At 48.2% G+C, this 18,354-nt stretch overlaps 1 protein-coding gene across 1 annotated transcript in view; it reads left to right on the forward strand.

The window, feature by feature from the left end:
* DENND1A (DENN domain containing 1A) overlaps positions 1-18,354 on the forward strand; it is a 246,138-nt gene that overhangs the window by 206,490 nt on the left and 21,294 nt on the right. The window contains 1 exon segment of the mRNA XM_087704573.1: positions 13,310-13,366. Within this exon segment, the coding sequence (XP_087560699.1) occupies positions 13,310-13,366 (57 nt within the window).

The raw sequence follows: 18,354 nt of genomic DNA on the forward strand, positions 1-18,354 counted from the left end.
TTCAACTTCCAGAATTTCCCAGGCAGCGTTAGTTGAAGTCCAGACTTCTTAAAGTCTCCAAGGTTGACAACAAGAAACACTGGTCTAGGTTACACCCCAGTGGTGGGTTTCAAAAATTGTTCGAACCTACTTTGTGGGTGTGGCCTCCTTTGTGGGAGTGGCTTGCCGTCCATGTGACCGGATGGGAGTGGCTTGCTGCCCATGTGACCAGATATGAAGATGCTGACGACATTTGTCAGAACCACCTTAAATTACCTCACACACAGCACTGGCATGCATAAGAATATGATGTAAACTTGTTTTTTAAAAGGCATCTTTGGTTTGCGTTAAAACAACTTCAACACACGGAATGTTCTGATTGCACCACAAACGCAGTAGTCATCCTTACCTTTCACAGAAGCACTGAGTTTTATAAATATGAGCATGATAGTGTAGAATAATCATATCCACGACCAGTGGTGGGTTTCAAAAATTTTGGAACCTCTTCTGTAGGTGTGGCCTACTTTCCGGGTCCACTGGTGGAACCTCTTCTAACCGGTTCGGTAGATTTGACAAACCGGTTCTACCGAATAGGTGCAAACTGGTAGGAACCCACATCTGTTACACCCTATTGTTCTCTGGATGCTGAGGGAGGAATTCATGGAAGATCAAACACTCATAATCTGAACCTTCACAAACTGTCAGAAAGAAATGGAAAGCTTCAGCAATGGACAATGCCTGCCAATACATGGAGCAATCAGGATGTCAGAGAAATACTTCAAGAGGTGACCCAATGCTGTAATGATGATGCAATGGTAGCCATGAGTCAGCAGGTTTTTTTTAATTGTTATCACTTTAAGAGTCTCTATTATAAGAGAGGCCCTGTTGAGGCATATCTCACTCTCCGTGTGTTCTTCCTTGCTGTAGCTGCTGATTGTTTGGCCTTTGCCTAGTATATGTATGTATATTCTTTTGTATAGATAAACCACTATTCATTCTTATAAACCTCTGTTTGATGTTATTGCTCCTGGATTGTCTCACATAGTCACACTGCATACACTCTGACTGAGCTATGGACCCAGTCCAGGGAGAAGGCCAGAGTGACTAGAGAAACCAGAGAGAAGAGAAACCCATTGAGAGCTTGCTCCAGAGTCAAAGGGGTTGTGCATCGTGGTTTGTTAGTGGTCAGTGCTTGTAACGGAAACAAGCAACATGGCTTCCGTCAGCATAATGAGAGGAAACCACCGTATTTTTCGGACTATAAGATGCACCGAGTATAAGATGCACCATGAATTTGAAGAGGTAAATTTTAAAAAAGATTTTTGCATTCTGCAGGCCTCCCAAACCTTCTGCATGCATCGTTTTTTGCACAAAAAAAGGGTGGGGCATGCAGAGAGCTTTGGGAGGCTTGTAGAGTGTTCCTAGGGGCTGGTGGGGGGCAAAAATGAGCAAAAAATGGTACACTTTTTTCAAAAATGGGTCAATTTTTTGCAAAAAAAAAAGGGCACGCAGAGCTTTGGGAGGCTTGTAGAGTGCTGGGGGGGGGGGCAAAAACGAGCAAAAATGAGCCTTTTTTGTAAAAAAAAAAAAGAAAGGGGGGGTATGCAGAGGCTTTTGGAGGCTTATAGAATGTTCCTGGGGGCTGGGGGCACAAAACCGGCCCATTTTTTGCTCGTTTTTGTCCAGCCCCCAGGAGCATTTTGCAAGCCTCCCAAACTCTCTGCACGTCCATTTTTACAAAGGGGACGTGTTTTTGGTAGGCCAAAAATGCTGCATTCAGTGTATAAGACGCACCCAGATTTCCACCCTCTTTTTTGGGGGGGGGGAAGGGTGCGTCTTATACTCCGATAAATACGGTACCTCTCCTGGAGTATAAAGATGGACATGTACCTGCGAAGGGATGAGTTGTGTAATTATTAATCCACCATCAGTCCTGAATGATGGGGACCAGGGAAGAAATGAAAAAGCATTAGCCAGCATAATTCTGGCTTTGGAGGACTGGGGGCATTGCACAGTGTATATGTTAGAGGGGCTGCGTGCAGTAAAATGTTGCTGACACGGAGACTGTATAAAGCACAACGGAAGCTGGGCGGGGAGGAGCATGGTGCTGCAGGCTATGAGAGAGACAAAATTATGTTTGATGTTACGGCTCCCAGGTTGTCTCGCATAGTCACACTATGCGCACTCTGACACAGGAGTTTTAGCAGGTGCCAGTCTAAAGTTTGGGGGTATATCTAGTCCATGAGATATTTCCAACAGTCGTTTTGCATCTTTGAGGGAGCCACCTCCCCTCCTGCTGAAGAAAATATCACCCAATCTTGCCTCCCCCTGTTGTGGCCCGCCAGCAGCCAGTGGAGCTGATGGCAGACTAAGACATTGAGGAGGATTGGGGAGGAACCTGGGCCAGTCCTGGAGTCTGGGGAAGGCTCGGATGAGGGCTCTGTGTCAGAAGCTGAGAGGGGGCCAGGGCTGTCCGACAGTTATCAGCTGCCTTTGGAGTCAGAGATCAGTGGGGCAGAAGAACAGCTGGAGCCTGTTCCCAGTGTGCGCATGCGCAGGGCTGCCAGGAGAAGGGAACAGCTAAGGAACAAGGGCCGACTCGGGAGTAAAGCCACAGGTGGACAGTGAATGGTGAAGAAAGGGGAGTGGAGTTTGCAGGAGACAATTAGTTCAATTCATTGGGTTGAAGATCTGTTCCTGAGTTCTTGCCAAGGAATTGCTGCTACAGCGTGGCGTTTGGAAGATATCAGCCTGGCAGCTCTCCAAGCCTGATAAGGTCTGTGATTGTCAATTCACCCTTGAAAAGACTTTGCTGGAAGTGAAGTCTTTTCTCCTCCTCCTCTTCCTCTTCCTCTTCCTCCTCCTCCTCCTCCTCCTCCTCCTTCCCCATTCCCCCCTCCTCCTCCCCTTCTCTTTTCTCCTCTTCTCCACTATTCCTTCTCCCCCTCTTTCTCTCTTCACATTCTTGATTGTTGTTGTTGTTAGTTGTGAAGTGGTGTCCGACCCATCGCGACCCCATGGACAACGTTCCTCCAGGACTTCCTGTCCTCTACCATCCTCCGGAGTCCATTTAAGCTCATGCTGGCTGCTTTGGTGACTCCATCCAGCCACCTCCTTCTCTGCCGTCCCCTTCTTCTTCTTTTGCCCTCCATCTTTCCCAGCATGAGGCTCTTCTCCAGGGAGTCCTTCCTTCTCCTTAGGTGGCCAAAGTCTTTGAGTTTCCTCTTCAGGATCTGGCCTTCTAAAGATCACCTCTAGGACTAGCTCTATTCTGATTGATTGACTGACTGATTGATTGATTGACCGACCGGTTGGATGGCCTTGCAGTCCAAGGGACTCGCAGGAGTCTTCTCCAGCACCAGAGCTCAAAGGCCTCCATGCTTTGGTGCTCAGCTTTTCTTATCATTACAAATAATGGATTTAACTTTGCAAGCTTTTTGGGATCGAGGGGGAGAGAGAGATGTCATTGGTAATTTTGCTGGCCTCGATGGCAGTCTTCATCAGGTGACCCTTGGCTCAGTGGAGTGGCAACATTGAAAGGTTGGAAGTGATTAAAGGATTGCTTTCTTGGCAAGGAGATAAGAAGTGACTCAAGGGATCCAGGGTGACATTGGCAGGTTTGGTAACATTTGGAAATATTCCTGGGTCTTCAGGCCTGCCACGTTTTCCTACTGTGGGAAACTGGGAGAGGGGAGATATAGTCATAATAACATCCCTTAATAACGTAATAACATTCCAAGGGATGCGGTAGTTCAGTGGCTAAGATGCTGAGCTTGTCAATCAGAAAGGTTGGCAGAAGAAGGGAAGGGAAGGGAAGGAAGAAAGGAAGAGAGAGCAAAGGAAGAAGGGAGGGAGAAAGGAGTAAATGAAAAAGGAAGGAAAGGAGGAAAGGGAAGGGAAGGAAGAGGGAGCAAGGGAATGAGGGAGGAAGGAAGGAGTAAAGAATGAAAAAAGGGAATGAAGGGAAGGATGGAAGGGAAAGGAAGGAAGAAAGGAAGAGGGAGGGAAAGTAAAAACAAGGAAGGAGTATAGAATGAAAAAAAGGAAGGAAAGGAAAGAAAGGGAAGGAAGAAAGGAAGAGAAAGCGAGGGAGGGAAAGGTAAAACAAGGAAGGAAGGAAGGAGTAAGGAATGAAAAAAGAGGGAAGGGAAGGAAGAAAGGAAGAGGGAGGGAGGGAAGGAAGAGGGAGCAAGGGAAGGAGGGAGGGAGAAAGGAGTAAATGAAAAAGGAAGGAAAGGAGGAAAGGGAAAGGAAGGAAGACGGAGCAAGGGAATGAGGGAGGAAGGAAGGAGTAAAGAATGAAAAAAGGAAAAAGGAAGAGAAGGAAGGAAAGGAAGAAAGGGAAGGGACAGAAGAGGGAGCAAGGGAAGGAGGGAGGAAGGAGTCAAGAATGAAAAAAGAAAGGAAGAGAAGGAAGGGAAGGAGGAAGGGAAGGGATGGAAGGGGGAGCAAGGGAAGGAGGGATGGAGAAGTAAAGAATGAAAAAAGAAAAAAGGAAGAGAAGGAAGGAAGGGAAGAGGGAGGGAGGGAAAGGAAAAATAAGGAAGTATAGAATGAGAAAAGAAAAAAGAAGGAAAGGAAAGGAAGAAAGGTAGAGAAAGCAAGGGAAGGAGGGAGGATGGAAGGGAAAGGAAAAACAAGGAAGGAGTAAAGAAGGAAAAAGGAAGGAAAGGGAAAAGAAAGGAAAATGAGAAAAGGAAGTGCAGAACATGGAAAAAAAAGGAAAGGAAAGGCCCTTCTCACCCCTTCAAATGCCAAATGAAAAGAACATCAAATTACCCTTTGGGGCAGAGGTTCCGGAGAGGCCACTTCAAGAGGCCAAGATGCAGAAGGAGACTCGGAGCGAATGTCTTCCTCCCCCGACCCAAACGATGCACAAAATCCAACGGCAGTCAACACTCCCCCCCCCCCAGTTTCGGCAGTGGCGGCTGCCTGCTCACAGCCCCGGCAGAGCCGGCCTTAATTGAGTTGTGCTGTCAGAGTGACAAACACATTTGCATAGAGTCTATTTATTTTGTTCGCTGAAGTCCACTGGCTGCGGTTGGGGGGAACATCCTTAATCAGCGCGCTGTAAGTCAGCCGGCAGCTCCTCGCTCCGGCTGTCTCTGTCCGAGGCGCTTTTCTTCATTAAGTGACAGATTAACTGAAGGGGACGAGCGAGCGGTGTGTGTGTGTGTTGCCGAGCCTAACTGCAACATTTAATTTTAACTCATTAGGGGCTCACCCAACTGGAGTTGACAGTTGGTCATGGGTGTCTTCTCCCACCGGTCGCAGTCATTAATCTGCTCACAAAGAGGGCGGATGGAGCTCAACCGCCTGCTGGCTGAAGCGACAACAGCATAAACACTTTTCGGCTGTCGTCGTTCGGTTGTCGTCGTTCCCACTCCCCGACACAACACAACATGGTTGGGAAGCTGCCTCCCGGTTTCTTCTCCCTGCATTTGCAAACAACCTTTCGACCTACGGGAGGATCAGGGGTAGGATTCAGCCGGTTTGGGAATAACAGTAGCTCCGACGGTCAGCTGGGAGCGAACTGGTTCGCTGCGATGACCAGGTGGGCCAACTGCCCCGCCCCTGTGCTTTACTTACCTATATCTTCTCAGTGTTCTGACCCAACTTTCTTAGAAAGCAAGAAGCAGAGCCTTGATCCCGACAAAACCCCTTTTATTTACAAAACTGTGAATTCCTTTCATTCACAGTCTTTCATAGGAATGTTTATCAACACGAACCTTATCTCATTTAGAGCGCTGAGAGGTAATTAATTTCCAAATGCAGGGCAAAGCGAAACTCGGCACATAGTCTCTTATAATCACCATCAGAACTTTCTACTCTTGAAACAACCGAACGATTTGTTTCCTGCAAAAGTCTCCTCCCCATTCACTCCTCTTTTGTTTCCCATGGGAGGGGCCAATCACCTCCAAGGTGTGGCTTTACTCCCAATCCCTTTTATTAAATGAACGTGAATTCCTCTCATTCACGTTCAGCCAAGGCCTGGCAAACAGTCTTTCAAAGGCATATTTATGACCACAGACTCTATCTAGCTTGGAAAGCGGCCATGTAAATATTTTTCCAAATAAGGGGCTGTGCAAGGAAAGGCTGGGCACAGAGTCTCTGAGATTCACGAACAGATCTTCACACTCCTGAAACGAACGAACGAATTGTTTCCTGCAAAAGCCCTCTCCCCTTTCGCTCCTCTTTTATTTCCTATGGGAGGGGCCAATCACCTCTGAGGTGTGGCTTTACTCCCAAGTCGACCCTGATTTCTTAGTTGTTCTTGTCTTCTGGCAGCTCTGCGCATGCGCACACTGGGAACAGGCTCCAGCTGTTCCTCTGCCTTGTTGCTGTCTAGCTTCCTCTCTGCCCTCGTCGGAGCTTCCCCCAGCCCCCAGGACTGGCCCATGTTCCTCCCCAACCTCCTCACTGTCCGACTTTGCTGCCAGCCCCACTGGCCGCTGGCAGGTCACAACACTCAGCTGATTTGCACTGGCAGAGCACATTGCTGCGCCTCAGCACTTTCAAAGCACGCAATCCCCGAACCGGTTGTTAAACCAGCAGGCTCCTACTACTGGGGAGAGTCCTTGCACGTCTTGCCTTCAGAGGAGCTGCCTTGGTGGGGCGAGTTGTGGCTTTTTGCCGTGGGAGTAGAAAGAGGGGGAGAGGCCCTCATTTGTGGGTCTCCCTGTTCTGCTCAGGAGGAGCCAAATTGCTTTTGTGATGCTTGTTCCTTCTTAAACATGAACCATTCAGCTGACGTTTTTCTCCTTCAGACGGTTCTCGCAATTGCTTTCTCCGCTGGCTATCAGATATGCACCTTCTCCATCCCTGTGGGTCAGTGGTGTCAAACTCGAGGCCCAGGAGTTGGATCTGGCCTGTGGGATGCTTAAATCTGGCCCATGGGGGAAGCAGCAAATGAACAGGCCATGGTGCCTCTGCTAATGAAAACGAAGCTCAGGTGGTGGAGGGACGCATGCCCCCTCCCCAAACTCCGTTTTTCCTGGCAGAGGGCTACCAAAACCAAAGGAGAAATGTTTCCCCCTTCACATTTGAGCATGCAAGAAGGGACAGGGAAGGAGAAAGGGAAAGAGGAAAGAAAAAGAAAGGAAGATGGGAAGAGAGCAAGGAAGGAAAAAGAAGGAAAGAGGGGAAGGAAGAAGAAAGGAGATTGAAGAGGGAAGGAAGGAAGGAAGGAAGGAAGGAAGGAAGGAAGGAAGGAAGGAAGGATATTATGATGAGAGGGAGGGAGGGACTTGGGAGTAAGGCCACAGGTGGACGGTGAATGGCTCCCCCCCAGAGGAAACAAAAGAGGAGCGAATGGGGAGTGGAGTTTGCAGGAGACAATTAGTTCGTTTAATTGGTTGGTGACTCTCCGAGACTCCTTGCCAAGTTGTTCAGAGATCGCCCTGACAGCTCTCCAAGCGAGATAAGGTCTGTGACTGTAAATCCTCCCTTGAAAACTTTGCTGGATGTGAACAAGGGTTGACTTGGGAGTAAGGCCACAGGTGGACGGTGAATGGCCCTTCCCATAGGGAATAAAAGAGGAGCGAAAGGAGAGTGGAGTTTGCAGGGGACAATTAGTTCACTTCATTGGTTCGTGACTCTCCGAGATTCCTTGCCAAGTTTTGCAGAGATCGGCCTGGCAACTCTCCAAGCCAGATAAGGTCTGTGACCATAAATCCTCCCTCGAAAGACTTTGCTGGATGTGAAGGAGCAGAATTCACAGCCAATTCATAAAAGGGGGTTTTGTCGGGACAAGGAGTTTGCTTCATGCTCTTGGGAAGCCTGGGTCAGAACATCGATTACATTGACCAGACATAGCCAGGAATCTCGCAATAGATTCCCGCAACTGCCAAGTTCACCTAGCTAAAAGTGTGACACCCTTTTAGAAACACACACTCGTATTTCTAGAAGGTTTCTGGGCTGCCATCGATGCCGGAAACATATTTGATATGCACGCAACAACCTGCAGGACAGACCGTCCTTCCCTGTAGGTTATCAAATGCAGCTTAGTGTTCACCTTAACGGCGGCTGCTTCGGATTGCGTCTTTGAGCTCAGGAACCAGCCCCACAAGGGGAAAGCATCGAAATGTGGACAGGGATTTTTTTTTATTGTTCTTAAAAAAAAAAAAAGAAGTTAAAGTTTTTAAAACCCGGCCCAGCTTTGTGCCTTTTGCTTCCCTCGCGTCGGGTGAATTTTCTGCGTTTTTCCGCCAGAAATGTATGCCGTTAGTTCTCCGCTGACAGGGTCCTTGAGGATTTGACAGTGAATTTTTTTCCAGCCGCTGCTGCTTCTTCGTTAGGATCCTGGCGCTGTCTAACAAGGCAGCCGAGTCGCCTTCGCCGTGTGTTTGTTCTCGCAGGGCTCGGGGCTGCTGCAGTCAGCGCATCGACCAAGGCTGATCATTACAAGGGCGTTCGCTACCATGAATAAAAATGTCACACCCGCTCCTCCCTTCTCGCAGCGGTACAAAATGTCAGCTCTGTCAAACACACATTGCAAGGAGCACGGAGCGGTTGGTACAAATTGGAAAGCCGAATATTCCCTCGGCTTTCTGATATTCTTCATTTGAAGCCGGAGAAAAAGAGTTGTTAACCTATTGCTTGTGATTTCTTCTTTTTTTTTCCTTTTTTTAAAAACGCTCGCCGGAGCCCCAGAATGGACAGGCTCCTGGCGTGTTGGGGAGGCGGCGGGAGAAGGGAGGAATCCACCTCTTGCGGATTTGGGGAGAACCAACCTCCTCCCTGCTTGGTTTCGGAGGATTTCGTGGAGGGACGTTTCTGTCCACAGCCGGGTTGGCTTCGTTGTGATTTCGGGAGAGTTTTGCCAAGATTTTCCCAAGCATCTCACAGCCCGCTAAGCACTCCCCGAGACCTGTGTAATGGCACGCAGAGCCCTTTCTGTGGACATGCAAGCTTTCACCCCACTCAGCTCCACCGTGCACCTCCCACTGGCCAGCTAATTTCCAGGTCTCTGCCGTGCATGCATAGGGTGCAAACAGAACTAGAACTCACCATCTCCTGGTGATTGGCCCAAAGTCACCTAGGCGGCTTTTATCCCTAAAGCAGGACTAGAACTCACTGTCTCCTGGTGATTGGCCCAACGTCACCCAGCTGGCTTTCCTGCCTAAGCAGAACTAGAATGCGCCGTCTCCTGGTGATTGGCCCCAAATCACCCCCCTCCCACGGCCCATTTTTGCTCCCAGGAGGTTGCAGTTAGGCCTAGTAGGACCAAAATAGGGCACAGGGCGGGGTCGTGTGTGCATGCACAGGGGGTCACATGCGCATGCGTGGGGGTGCAGGGTGCACAGGGGTATTGTGCATGCCCACTATTGCACAAGCACGTACTTTTGGCGCATGACAACAAAAAGTTAGCCATCACTGCCAATCCAATCTCTTTACGGAAAACTTGATTGTGTACATCGCTTGGGCACAATGGAAGGCAAAACCAGATCTAGGGCTTTCCCAGGCAAACAAACACCTTGTCAGGCCTGCAATTATATTCCTTTTAGAATTTTGCTGCTTTGGGATAATGTCAGCTTTCCAAGTCTCATGTAGAATTAAATCAGAGTCCAAGGAAAAACGATCCTTAAAAGTTCCAATTTAATAAATCGGACATCTTAGCACATCTGTGTTAATCCCAATTCTGGAAATGACATCAGAATCCCACCCAGTTAAAAGTTCATGATCTTGTCCCCACACCCACAATCCATCACATGGTCCAATCTTCTTCTTCCACGCTGGCATCCACACCCAGCTGCTTCCGGTCAGGTGTAAAAGTGCAGAGACAAAAGATGACCTTGGTCTTCTAGAAAAGAATAACAACAATACATTCCACAATCCTACTCCTGTCTATTCCCCCCTCCGATCAACTGTACTAATGAAACAGCATAATGAAATAAGAGAAAGTGTGGAAGGCCAAAATTCTAAAAGGAATATAATTGCAGGCCTGACACTCCTATAGTAAAAGTTCAAATTCTTCCACCTCCCAGCCTCATTGTCCAATAGACTTTCCAGCTATTGTTCTGAGAAGGTCTTGTTGGTTTCTGTGAACACTTGCCAAAATGTCCTTGGTTCTCACCCCAACATCGCGATGTCTGGCCCAGGTTTTAGCTCCCTCCCTGCGTGCCTTGTTGGCAAACTGAGATGCGATCATCATTGCAATAGCGTGACACTGGTAAAGGAAGTGAACTTGGGGTCTGCCCCCTTCAGGTGACGGTGCCCTTTGGAGTAACGGCTGGAAGATTTAGATCAGCGGTCTCCCAACTGGGGGTCCACGAGAAAATTTTGGTGGTGCGCATAAAAATTATTTGTGATCCGGTATGATTGCTCAGCACCCAAAATGCGATCTGGAGGGGGTCAGAGGTTATGGGAACTTGGAAACTGTGTTGTAACTAGTCCCTGGGAGGTCTGTCATAACTTTAAATGCTTGTTAAGTGATCGGCCATAAGTCAAGGACAACTTGTGCTATTGCTTCCCCAAATCTTCTCATCCCGAGTCCGTGATTCCAGCAGACTCCTTGGCAATGCAGAGATTGGCCTCGGGGTACGACCGCAATTGAGCCCCAAATTTCTGACGGTTGTTCAGTGAGTGTCGCCTCCTTCACCTTTCAGTCGTTAAGCGAATCGCTGCAGGTGTTCAATTGTGAACATGGCTGTTAAGTGAATCCAGCTTCCCCATTGTCAGAAAGTCGCAAAAGGGGGATCACATGACCCCGGTGACACAGCAACTGTCATAAATACGAATCAGTTGCGAAGAGTCGGTATCCAGTGACCACAGGGAGGTTGCAACATTCGTAAGTGTGGAAAACAGCCATAAGTCCTCTTTTTCAAATTTTGCGGTCCCTAAATGGAACGGTTCTAAGCCATCCGCTACCTGTAGCCTATTTTAAAGGTGAAGGTTCCCCTTGCACATATGTGCTGGTCATTCTCGACTCTAGGGAGTGGTGCTCATCCCCTTTTCAAAGCTGAAGAGCCAGCGCTGTCCGAAGACGTCTCCGTGGTCATGTGGCCGGCGTGACTCAATGCCGAAGGGTCACGGAACGCTGTTCCCTTCCCACCAAAAGTGGTCCCTGTTTTTCTACTTGCATTTTTTAACATGCTTTCGAACTTGGCAGAAGTTGGGACAAGTCACGGGAGCTCACTCCATTACGCGGCGCTGGGGATTCGAACCGCCGAACGGCCAACCTTTCTGATCGGCAAGCTTAGAATCTTAGCCGCTGAGCCAATTTTAAGAGCCAGTTGTTGAATTATCTCTACCCACCCACACACCCACACCAGTTGTGCGGCTGTTCCTTTAACCACAAACTATCCGCCGTCATTTTAAGCCATCTCCAAATTGGGCATTCACGGCGTTTCCTCGACGCGGCGCGAGTAATTAAGAGATTCTCCACCAGAGTTTCCCGTTTTTGACCTTTTTGCAAACAATGCGTTTTGCTGCATCAACAAATTAATTGCAAATCAGGCCCTGCTTTCCGTATAACGATGCATCTCTCTGGTTTTTTTTGAGCAGAAGAGAGGCGAGAGGTCCAGAATTCAGAGTAGACACCCACCCACCCTCCCCCCTGGATGCCCTCCCCCCCCGTCATCCATATTTCCCACCTCAATTTCGTGGACCTATTTTGGCAGATCAATACAGGGAGTCCTCGACTTATGGCCGTTTGTTTAGTGACAAAGGTCACGACGGTGCCAAAAAAAAGTGGGCTTAGGTTCCGTTTTGTTGCAACATCCCAGGGGGAGGGTGTGTGTGTCACGCCATCAGAATTCAGATGCTTGGCAACCAATTCATAGTTACGGCGGTCGCACAGTTTCCCCCCGGGGTCAGGTGATTTACGCGTTTGCGACCTTCCAACAAGCAACGTCCATGAGGGAAGCTGGATTCACTTAACAACCGGGCGACGAACTGAATACCTGAAGTGATTCATTTAACAACGTCCATGAGGGAAGCTGGATTCACTTAACAACCGGGTGACGAACTGAACACCTGAAGTGATTCATTTAACAATGGTGGCGAGCAACATCAATGAGGGAAGCTGGATTTGCTTAACAACCAGGTGACCAAATTTTGTGGTGCTCCATCCACTGGAGGCTTTGAAGAAGAGACTGGACAATCATTTGTCTGGAGTGGTATAGGGCACTGAGGGTGAACCTTTTTGTCGTCCTGTTCTGAAAGTGCGTGTGGGCACACACCCATAATCCAATGCGTGTGCGTGCACGCCGCCCCTCATGTGCATCCGTGTGTGACCCCTACACGTCCCGTTTTGGGCTTAGTAGGCCTCTCTGCAGCCTCCTGGGAGCAAAAATGGGCTGCCGGGGGGGGGGGGGGGTTTGACGTCTCCCTGTTGTCCCTCCCCTTGCGCATGTATGGCAGAGACCCGAAAATCAGCTGGCCAGCAGGAGGCGTACATGCATTCATGGTGGAGTTGAGCTGGGGCAATAACTCGCGTGTCCGCAGGGAATGCTCTCGTGTCATAGATTCATAGGAATAGGGTCTCCTGCTTGAGCGGAGGGCTGGATTATAAGACCTCCGTTGCAGCTCTATTAAATTAAATTAATTAAAAGATGCAGGGATGAGTTACGTCTCCTTGGCTTCCTGCTCTCTTCTACATTTCTTAAGCGCAACGAGTTCAAAAGCTCTGAGATTCCCTTCCACCACCAGGAGTTTGTTCCGGGAAGTTGAGGTCCTTCTGAAGGTCTTAGTGTTGTGGCCCGCCAGCGGCAGATTCGGACAGTAGGAAGGTTGGAGAGGAACCTGGTCCAGTCCTGGAGTCTGGGGAAGGCTGTGATGAGGGCTCTGTGTCGGAGGCAGAGAGGGGGGTCAGGGCTGTATGCCGGTTATCAGCTGCCTTTGGAGTCGGACATCAGTGAGGCAGAGGAACAGCTGAAGCCTGTTCCCAGTGTGCGCATGCGCAGAGTTGCCAGGAGAAGGGAACAACTAAAGAACAGGGGCCAACTTGGGAGGAAGGCCACAGGTGGACAATGAATGGCCCCTCCCAGAGGAACTAAAAGAGGAGCGAAAGGGGAGTGGAGTTTGCAAGAGACCATTAGTTCGCTTCATTGTTTGGTGACTCTCCGAGGCTCCTTGCCAAGTTTTGCAGACATCGGCCTGGCAGCTCTCCAAGCCAGATAAGGTCTGTAACCGTAAATCCTCCCTTGAAAGACTTTGCTGGAGGTGAATGAGCAGAATCCACACTCAATTAATAAAAGGGGGTTTTGTCAGGATAAGGAGGTTGCTTCAGACTCTTGGGAAGCCTCGGCCAGAACACTTGGCTGGGTGATATTTTGGGGTGACAGCCGCTCCGTTAGGGCTAATGACTGAAGTTTCCACTTTGCTGCAGCCAAGCACACGACCGGTGAGACCTCCACTTCCCAAGATCCATCGCTCCACCAAGCCCGTGAGTAAATTGGCCGTTTGCCTGCCTCTAACCCCGCGTGCTCCTTCACCTTACTAAAAAAACTACTGCTGGAGGGACTTTGGCAAACTCACGAGAAGTCAGTTGGGGATGGTGGCCTTAGTCAAGGCGCATAAGTTCTAGGTCAGTGATGGCGAATCTTTTTGGCACCAAGGGCCCAACCTGGAACGCCCATGCATGTGCCTGTATGTGTGTGTGCCGGAAATCCGAAGACCAGCTGGCTGACCTGCGCATGCTTGTTTTTTGGCTGTTTTTAGCCCGAAAAATGGCCCATAATGGCCTGGAAAATGGCCTGTTTTGGGGCCATTTTCAGGCTGTATTTAGGCCATTTTTCAGGCCAATTTGGGGTCTCTTTTTTAGGCCGTTTTCATGCTGTTTTTCATACCATTTAGGAGGCTGTTTTTCAGGCTGTTTTCCAGGCCCTTTTCAGGCTGTTTTTCAGGCTGTGTTGGTGGCTGTTTTTGGGTCATTTCCATGCCATTTTTCAGGCCGTTTTCATGCCGTTTTTCAGACCATTTAGGGGGCTGTTTTTCAGGCCGTTTTCAGGCTGTTTGGGGGGCTGTTTTGGGGGGCATTTTCTGGCTGTTTTTCAGGCCGTTTTCAGGCTGTTTCTCAGGCCATTTTCAGGCTGTTTTGGTGCTGTTTTTGGGCCAATTTCATGCCATTTTTCAGACCATTTAGGGGCTGTTTTTCAGGCCGTTTTCAGGCTGTTTTTCAGGCTGTTTGGGGGCTGTTTTGGGGGTCATTTTCAGGCTGTTTTTCAGGCCGTTTTTCAGGCTGTTTTGGGGTCTTTGGGGGCATTTTTCAAGCTGTTTTTCAGATCATTTTTCAGGCTGTTTTTCACACCATTTTGGGGGCTGGTTTTGGGGGTCATTTTCAGGGCCATTTTTGGGCCCTTTACAGGCTGGTTTTGGTTGTTTTTTTCGGACTGTTTCCTGGCACTCCAATGCCTGCGAACCAACTGGCCGGTACATTGGAAACCGGAAGAACAGCTGGCAATGGTGGACGTGCTCGCAGAGGGGGCTTGTGTGTGCCATAGCTTCGCCATCACGGTTCTAGGTTCTGCTTGTCTTCTGCTATGGAGCCACTCTTAACTCCTGTGGGTCTTTTGACACCTTTTCTTTTCCGCAAAGGCTCCTCCAGACTCAGAAATTCTACTCACGTCTTCTCCAGGCTTTAGAACTTAGTGGTGGATGCAAAGAGGAGAAGAGGTCTTGGGTAGAGAGCATGTTGGCTTTTGTTCTTGGTTTTGATGGAAAGTTTAGCCCGGCACCAAGGCCTGCCTTTAGTCCCCAACATCTTTAAATTGGGATCCTAGCATTAGCATTAGCGTTTAGATTTATATAGTATACTGCTTCACAGTAAAGGTTGAGCCAACTTTGAGCCGGTGAGAATCGAACTGCTGGCAGTTGGCAGAATTAGCCTGCAAATGCTGCTTTCTAACCACTGGGACACCATGGCAGGCAGGTAGGTAGGTAGGAAGACAGACAGACAGACAGACAGACAGACAGATTTGGATGCTAGATTAGATAGATAGATAGATAGATGATAGATAGATAGATAGATAGATAGATAGATAGATAGATAGATAGATAGATAGATGATAGATAGATAGATAGATAGATAGATAGATAGATAGATAGATATAGACAGACACACAGACAATGAGAGAGAGGCAGATAGAAAGACAGAGAGAGAGAGAGAGACAGAGATGATAGATAGATAGATAGATAGATAGATAGATAGATAGATAGATAGATAGATAGATAGATAGATAGATAGATGATAGATAGATAGATAGATAGATAGAGACAGACAGACAGACATACAGACAGATGATAGAGATAGATAGATAGATAGATAGATAGATAGATAGATAGATAGAGACGAACAGACAGACAGACGAGATAGATGATAGATAGATAGATAGATAGATAGATAGATAGATAGATAGATAGATAGATATAGACAGACAGACAGATAGGGAGGGAGATAGGTAGGTAGGTAGCGATATAGAGAGGTAGGTAGGAAGGTAGACATGTAGAGAGGGAGGGAAGGAGGGAGGGACAGACAGACAGACGAGAGAAAGAGAGAGAGAGAGCGGCAGGCAGGCAGGTAGGCAGACATAGCAAGACTTATATACTGCTTTATAGTCTTTTACATCCCTCTCTAAGCGGTTTACAGAATCAGCCACTTGCCCCCAACAATCTGGGTCCTCATTTGACAGACCTTGGAAGGACAGAAGGCTGAGTCACTCATTCCCTTCCTGGTACCAATCAGAATACAAGTATTTTTCGACTTACAATAGTTCACTTAAGTTATGACGACACTGAAAAAAAGTCAGTGACCATTTTTTCGCAAGTTGCGACCTTTCCGGCATTCTGATGCTAACTGTCAGATGGCCCTGGCCCCCTCTCTGCGTCCGACACAGAGCCCTCATCAGAGCCTTCCCCAGACTCCAGGACTGGCCCATCTTCCTCCCCAACCTCCTCACTGTCCGAATCTGCTGCCAGCTCCACTGGCCACTGGTGGGCCACAACACCTTCCTTTAAAAGCAAGATGGAGAAAAATCACAATACGAGATGGCGATCGGTCGAGCGGTATTTCTAGCGTGGGGATTTCATGGCTGTCCACTCCTTTGCACGCTGCTTAGCCTTGTGCGCTTGCTCTTAACTGTCCGGTGTGGGTTCACCAACTCTCAAGGAAGGGGGCATTTAACAGGACATTATTAGGATGGATTGATGTGTTGCAGATCTCCCTTCCTACCTGTGTGTCGAAGATGGTGCTGATCGCATCTGTCTCAGTTGCTCCAATCTTTTGATTCAGTATCCCATTATTTTTGAGTGCTTTATTTCAACCTAATGGCTTAGGGGCTAAGACGCTGAGCTTGTCGATCAGAAATGTTGGCAGTTCGGCAGTTCGAATCCCTGGTGCCATGTAACGGAGTGAGCTCCCGTGACTCATCCCAGCTTCTGCCAACCTCGCAGTTTGAAAGCATGTCAAAAATGCAAGTAGAAAAATAGGAACCACCTTTGGTGGGAAGGGCACAGCGTTCTGTGCACCTTCAGCATTGAGTCATGTTGGCCACATGACCACGGAGACGTCTTCGGACAGCGCTGACTCTTCGGCTTTGAAACGGAGATGAGCATGAATGGGTTACGATCTGCTGCTTAAGCAGAGGGGGTTGGACTAGAAGGCCTCCCTGGTCCCCTCCACACCTGTTTATTCAATATGCCGTTCCAAGTTGAGCTGACGTCTCAACTCTATCCAGCTGGTTTCAACTCTCCACTTGCATGCCCTGGTCATCGTGGTGTGTGATGGGTGACTTGGTCTTGTGGTCAACCTGATGGATCAAATTTAAGAGGCACAGTGGAAGGAATTTTTTGTCAGAGTTGCAAATAGCATTCAAATTTAAATCAGAATCCAAGGCAACGTATTGCTCAAAGTTCCAATTTATGAAGAGAGCCATGTTGGCACATCTGGGAAAACCCGAATCTGAAAGCTTCCCGGTTTTCCCCATCCAGTTGAAAGTTCAAGATCTTGTCCCCCACACTCACAAGTCCATCCCATGGTCCAATCATCCACTGCCATGCGGGCAGTTCCACCCATCCAGGTCTGGTCAGATGCAGAGGTGCAGAGACAAAGGATGACCTTGGCTTTCTAGAAAGAATGTTGTTATGGCTACATAGCATCTAACTCCGTATAATCCTCCCTCCCATTTTCCCACAATAGAAAAGGCATAGTAGAATAATAGAAAGTGTGGCAGGCCAAAGACCCAAAAGGAAAGATGGCTGCAGGCCTGACATAATTGTAGCTAGTTGTGTGTCTTCCCCTGCAACAGGTTGTATTTATCCATGGGAGAATTCACTTTTTAAAAAACATACCTCTGGATCAAGGTAGAACCAAGATTGAGGTAGCCCTCATTAGTCACCGAGGTCCCCTTCCAGCCATCATGGACCTCTGAGCCCCCAAGTAACCTGTGATGAGTGTAGCATTAATTGCAACATGCTCATTTCGCATGGATGCAGCCAAAAAAGCTAACACAATCCTTGGTTGTATAAACAGAGGCACAGAATCAAAATCACGTGAAGTGTTAGCACCACTTTATAAATCCTCAGTAAGGCCACCCCTGGAACGCGGCATCCAGCTTTGGTCACCACATCACAAAAAAGATGTTGAAACTTTGGAAAAAGTGCAGAGAAGAGCAACTAAAATGTTTAAAGACACTTAAAACACAGGAAGAACAATTGCAGGATTTGGGTCTGGCCAGTCTAGAGAAAAGAAGGACTAGTGGGGGGACATGATAGCAGTCTTCCAGTATTTGAGGGGCTGCCCCAAAGAAGAGGAAGTCAAGCACCAGAAGGCAGGGTAAGAAACAATGAATGGAAATTAATCAAGGAGAGAAGCAACCTGGAAACTTCCTAACAGAACAATTAACCAGTGGAGCAGCTTGTCTTCAGCAACGGTGGGCGCTCCATCACCTGTTTAAAGTGGCGTAGGGTCTCTTGCTTGAGCAGGGGGTTGGGCTAGAAGACCTTTAAGATGCCTTCCAGCTCTATTCTGACTGGAAAAAGTTCAAGCTTTCTTGGCTAGTGCGCATTTAAAATCCCACTGGAACCTGGCCAATTGTAGAGAGAGAGAAACAGAAACAGAGAGAGGGAAACACAGAGAGAGAAGCAGAGAGAGAGAAACACAGAGAGAGAGAGAGAGAGAGAGAGAGAGAAGCTGAGAGAGAGAGTAAATACACACAGAGAGAGAGAAACACAGAGAGAGAAAGAGAGAGAGAGAGAGAAGCCGAGAGAGAGAGAGAGAGAGAGAGTAAATACACAGAGAGAGAGAGAAACAGAGAGAAAAACAGAGAATGAGAGAAAGAGAAACAGACAAGCTGAGAGAGAGTAAAATACACACAGAGAGAAAAACAGAGAGAGAGAGAAACAGAAACAGAGAGAGAGAAGCCGAGAGACAGAGTA

The sequence above is a fragment of the Thamnophis sirtalis genome, unplaced genomic scaffold (assembly GCF_051295495.1).
Source record: "Thamnophis sirtalis isolate CommonGarterSnake01/CBP01778 unplaced genomic scaffold, rThaSir2_p1.2 scaffold_2, whole genome shotgun sequence".
Lineage (NCBI taxonomy): Eukaryota > Metazoa > Chordata > Lepidosauria > Squamata > Natricidae > Thamnophis > Thamnophis sirtalis.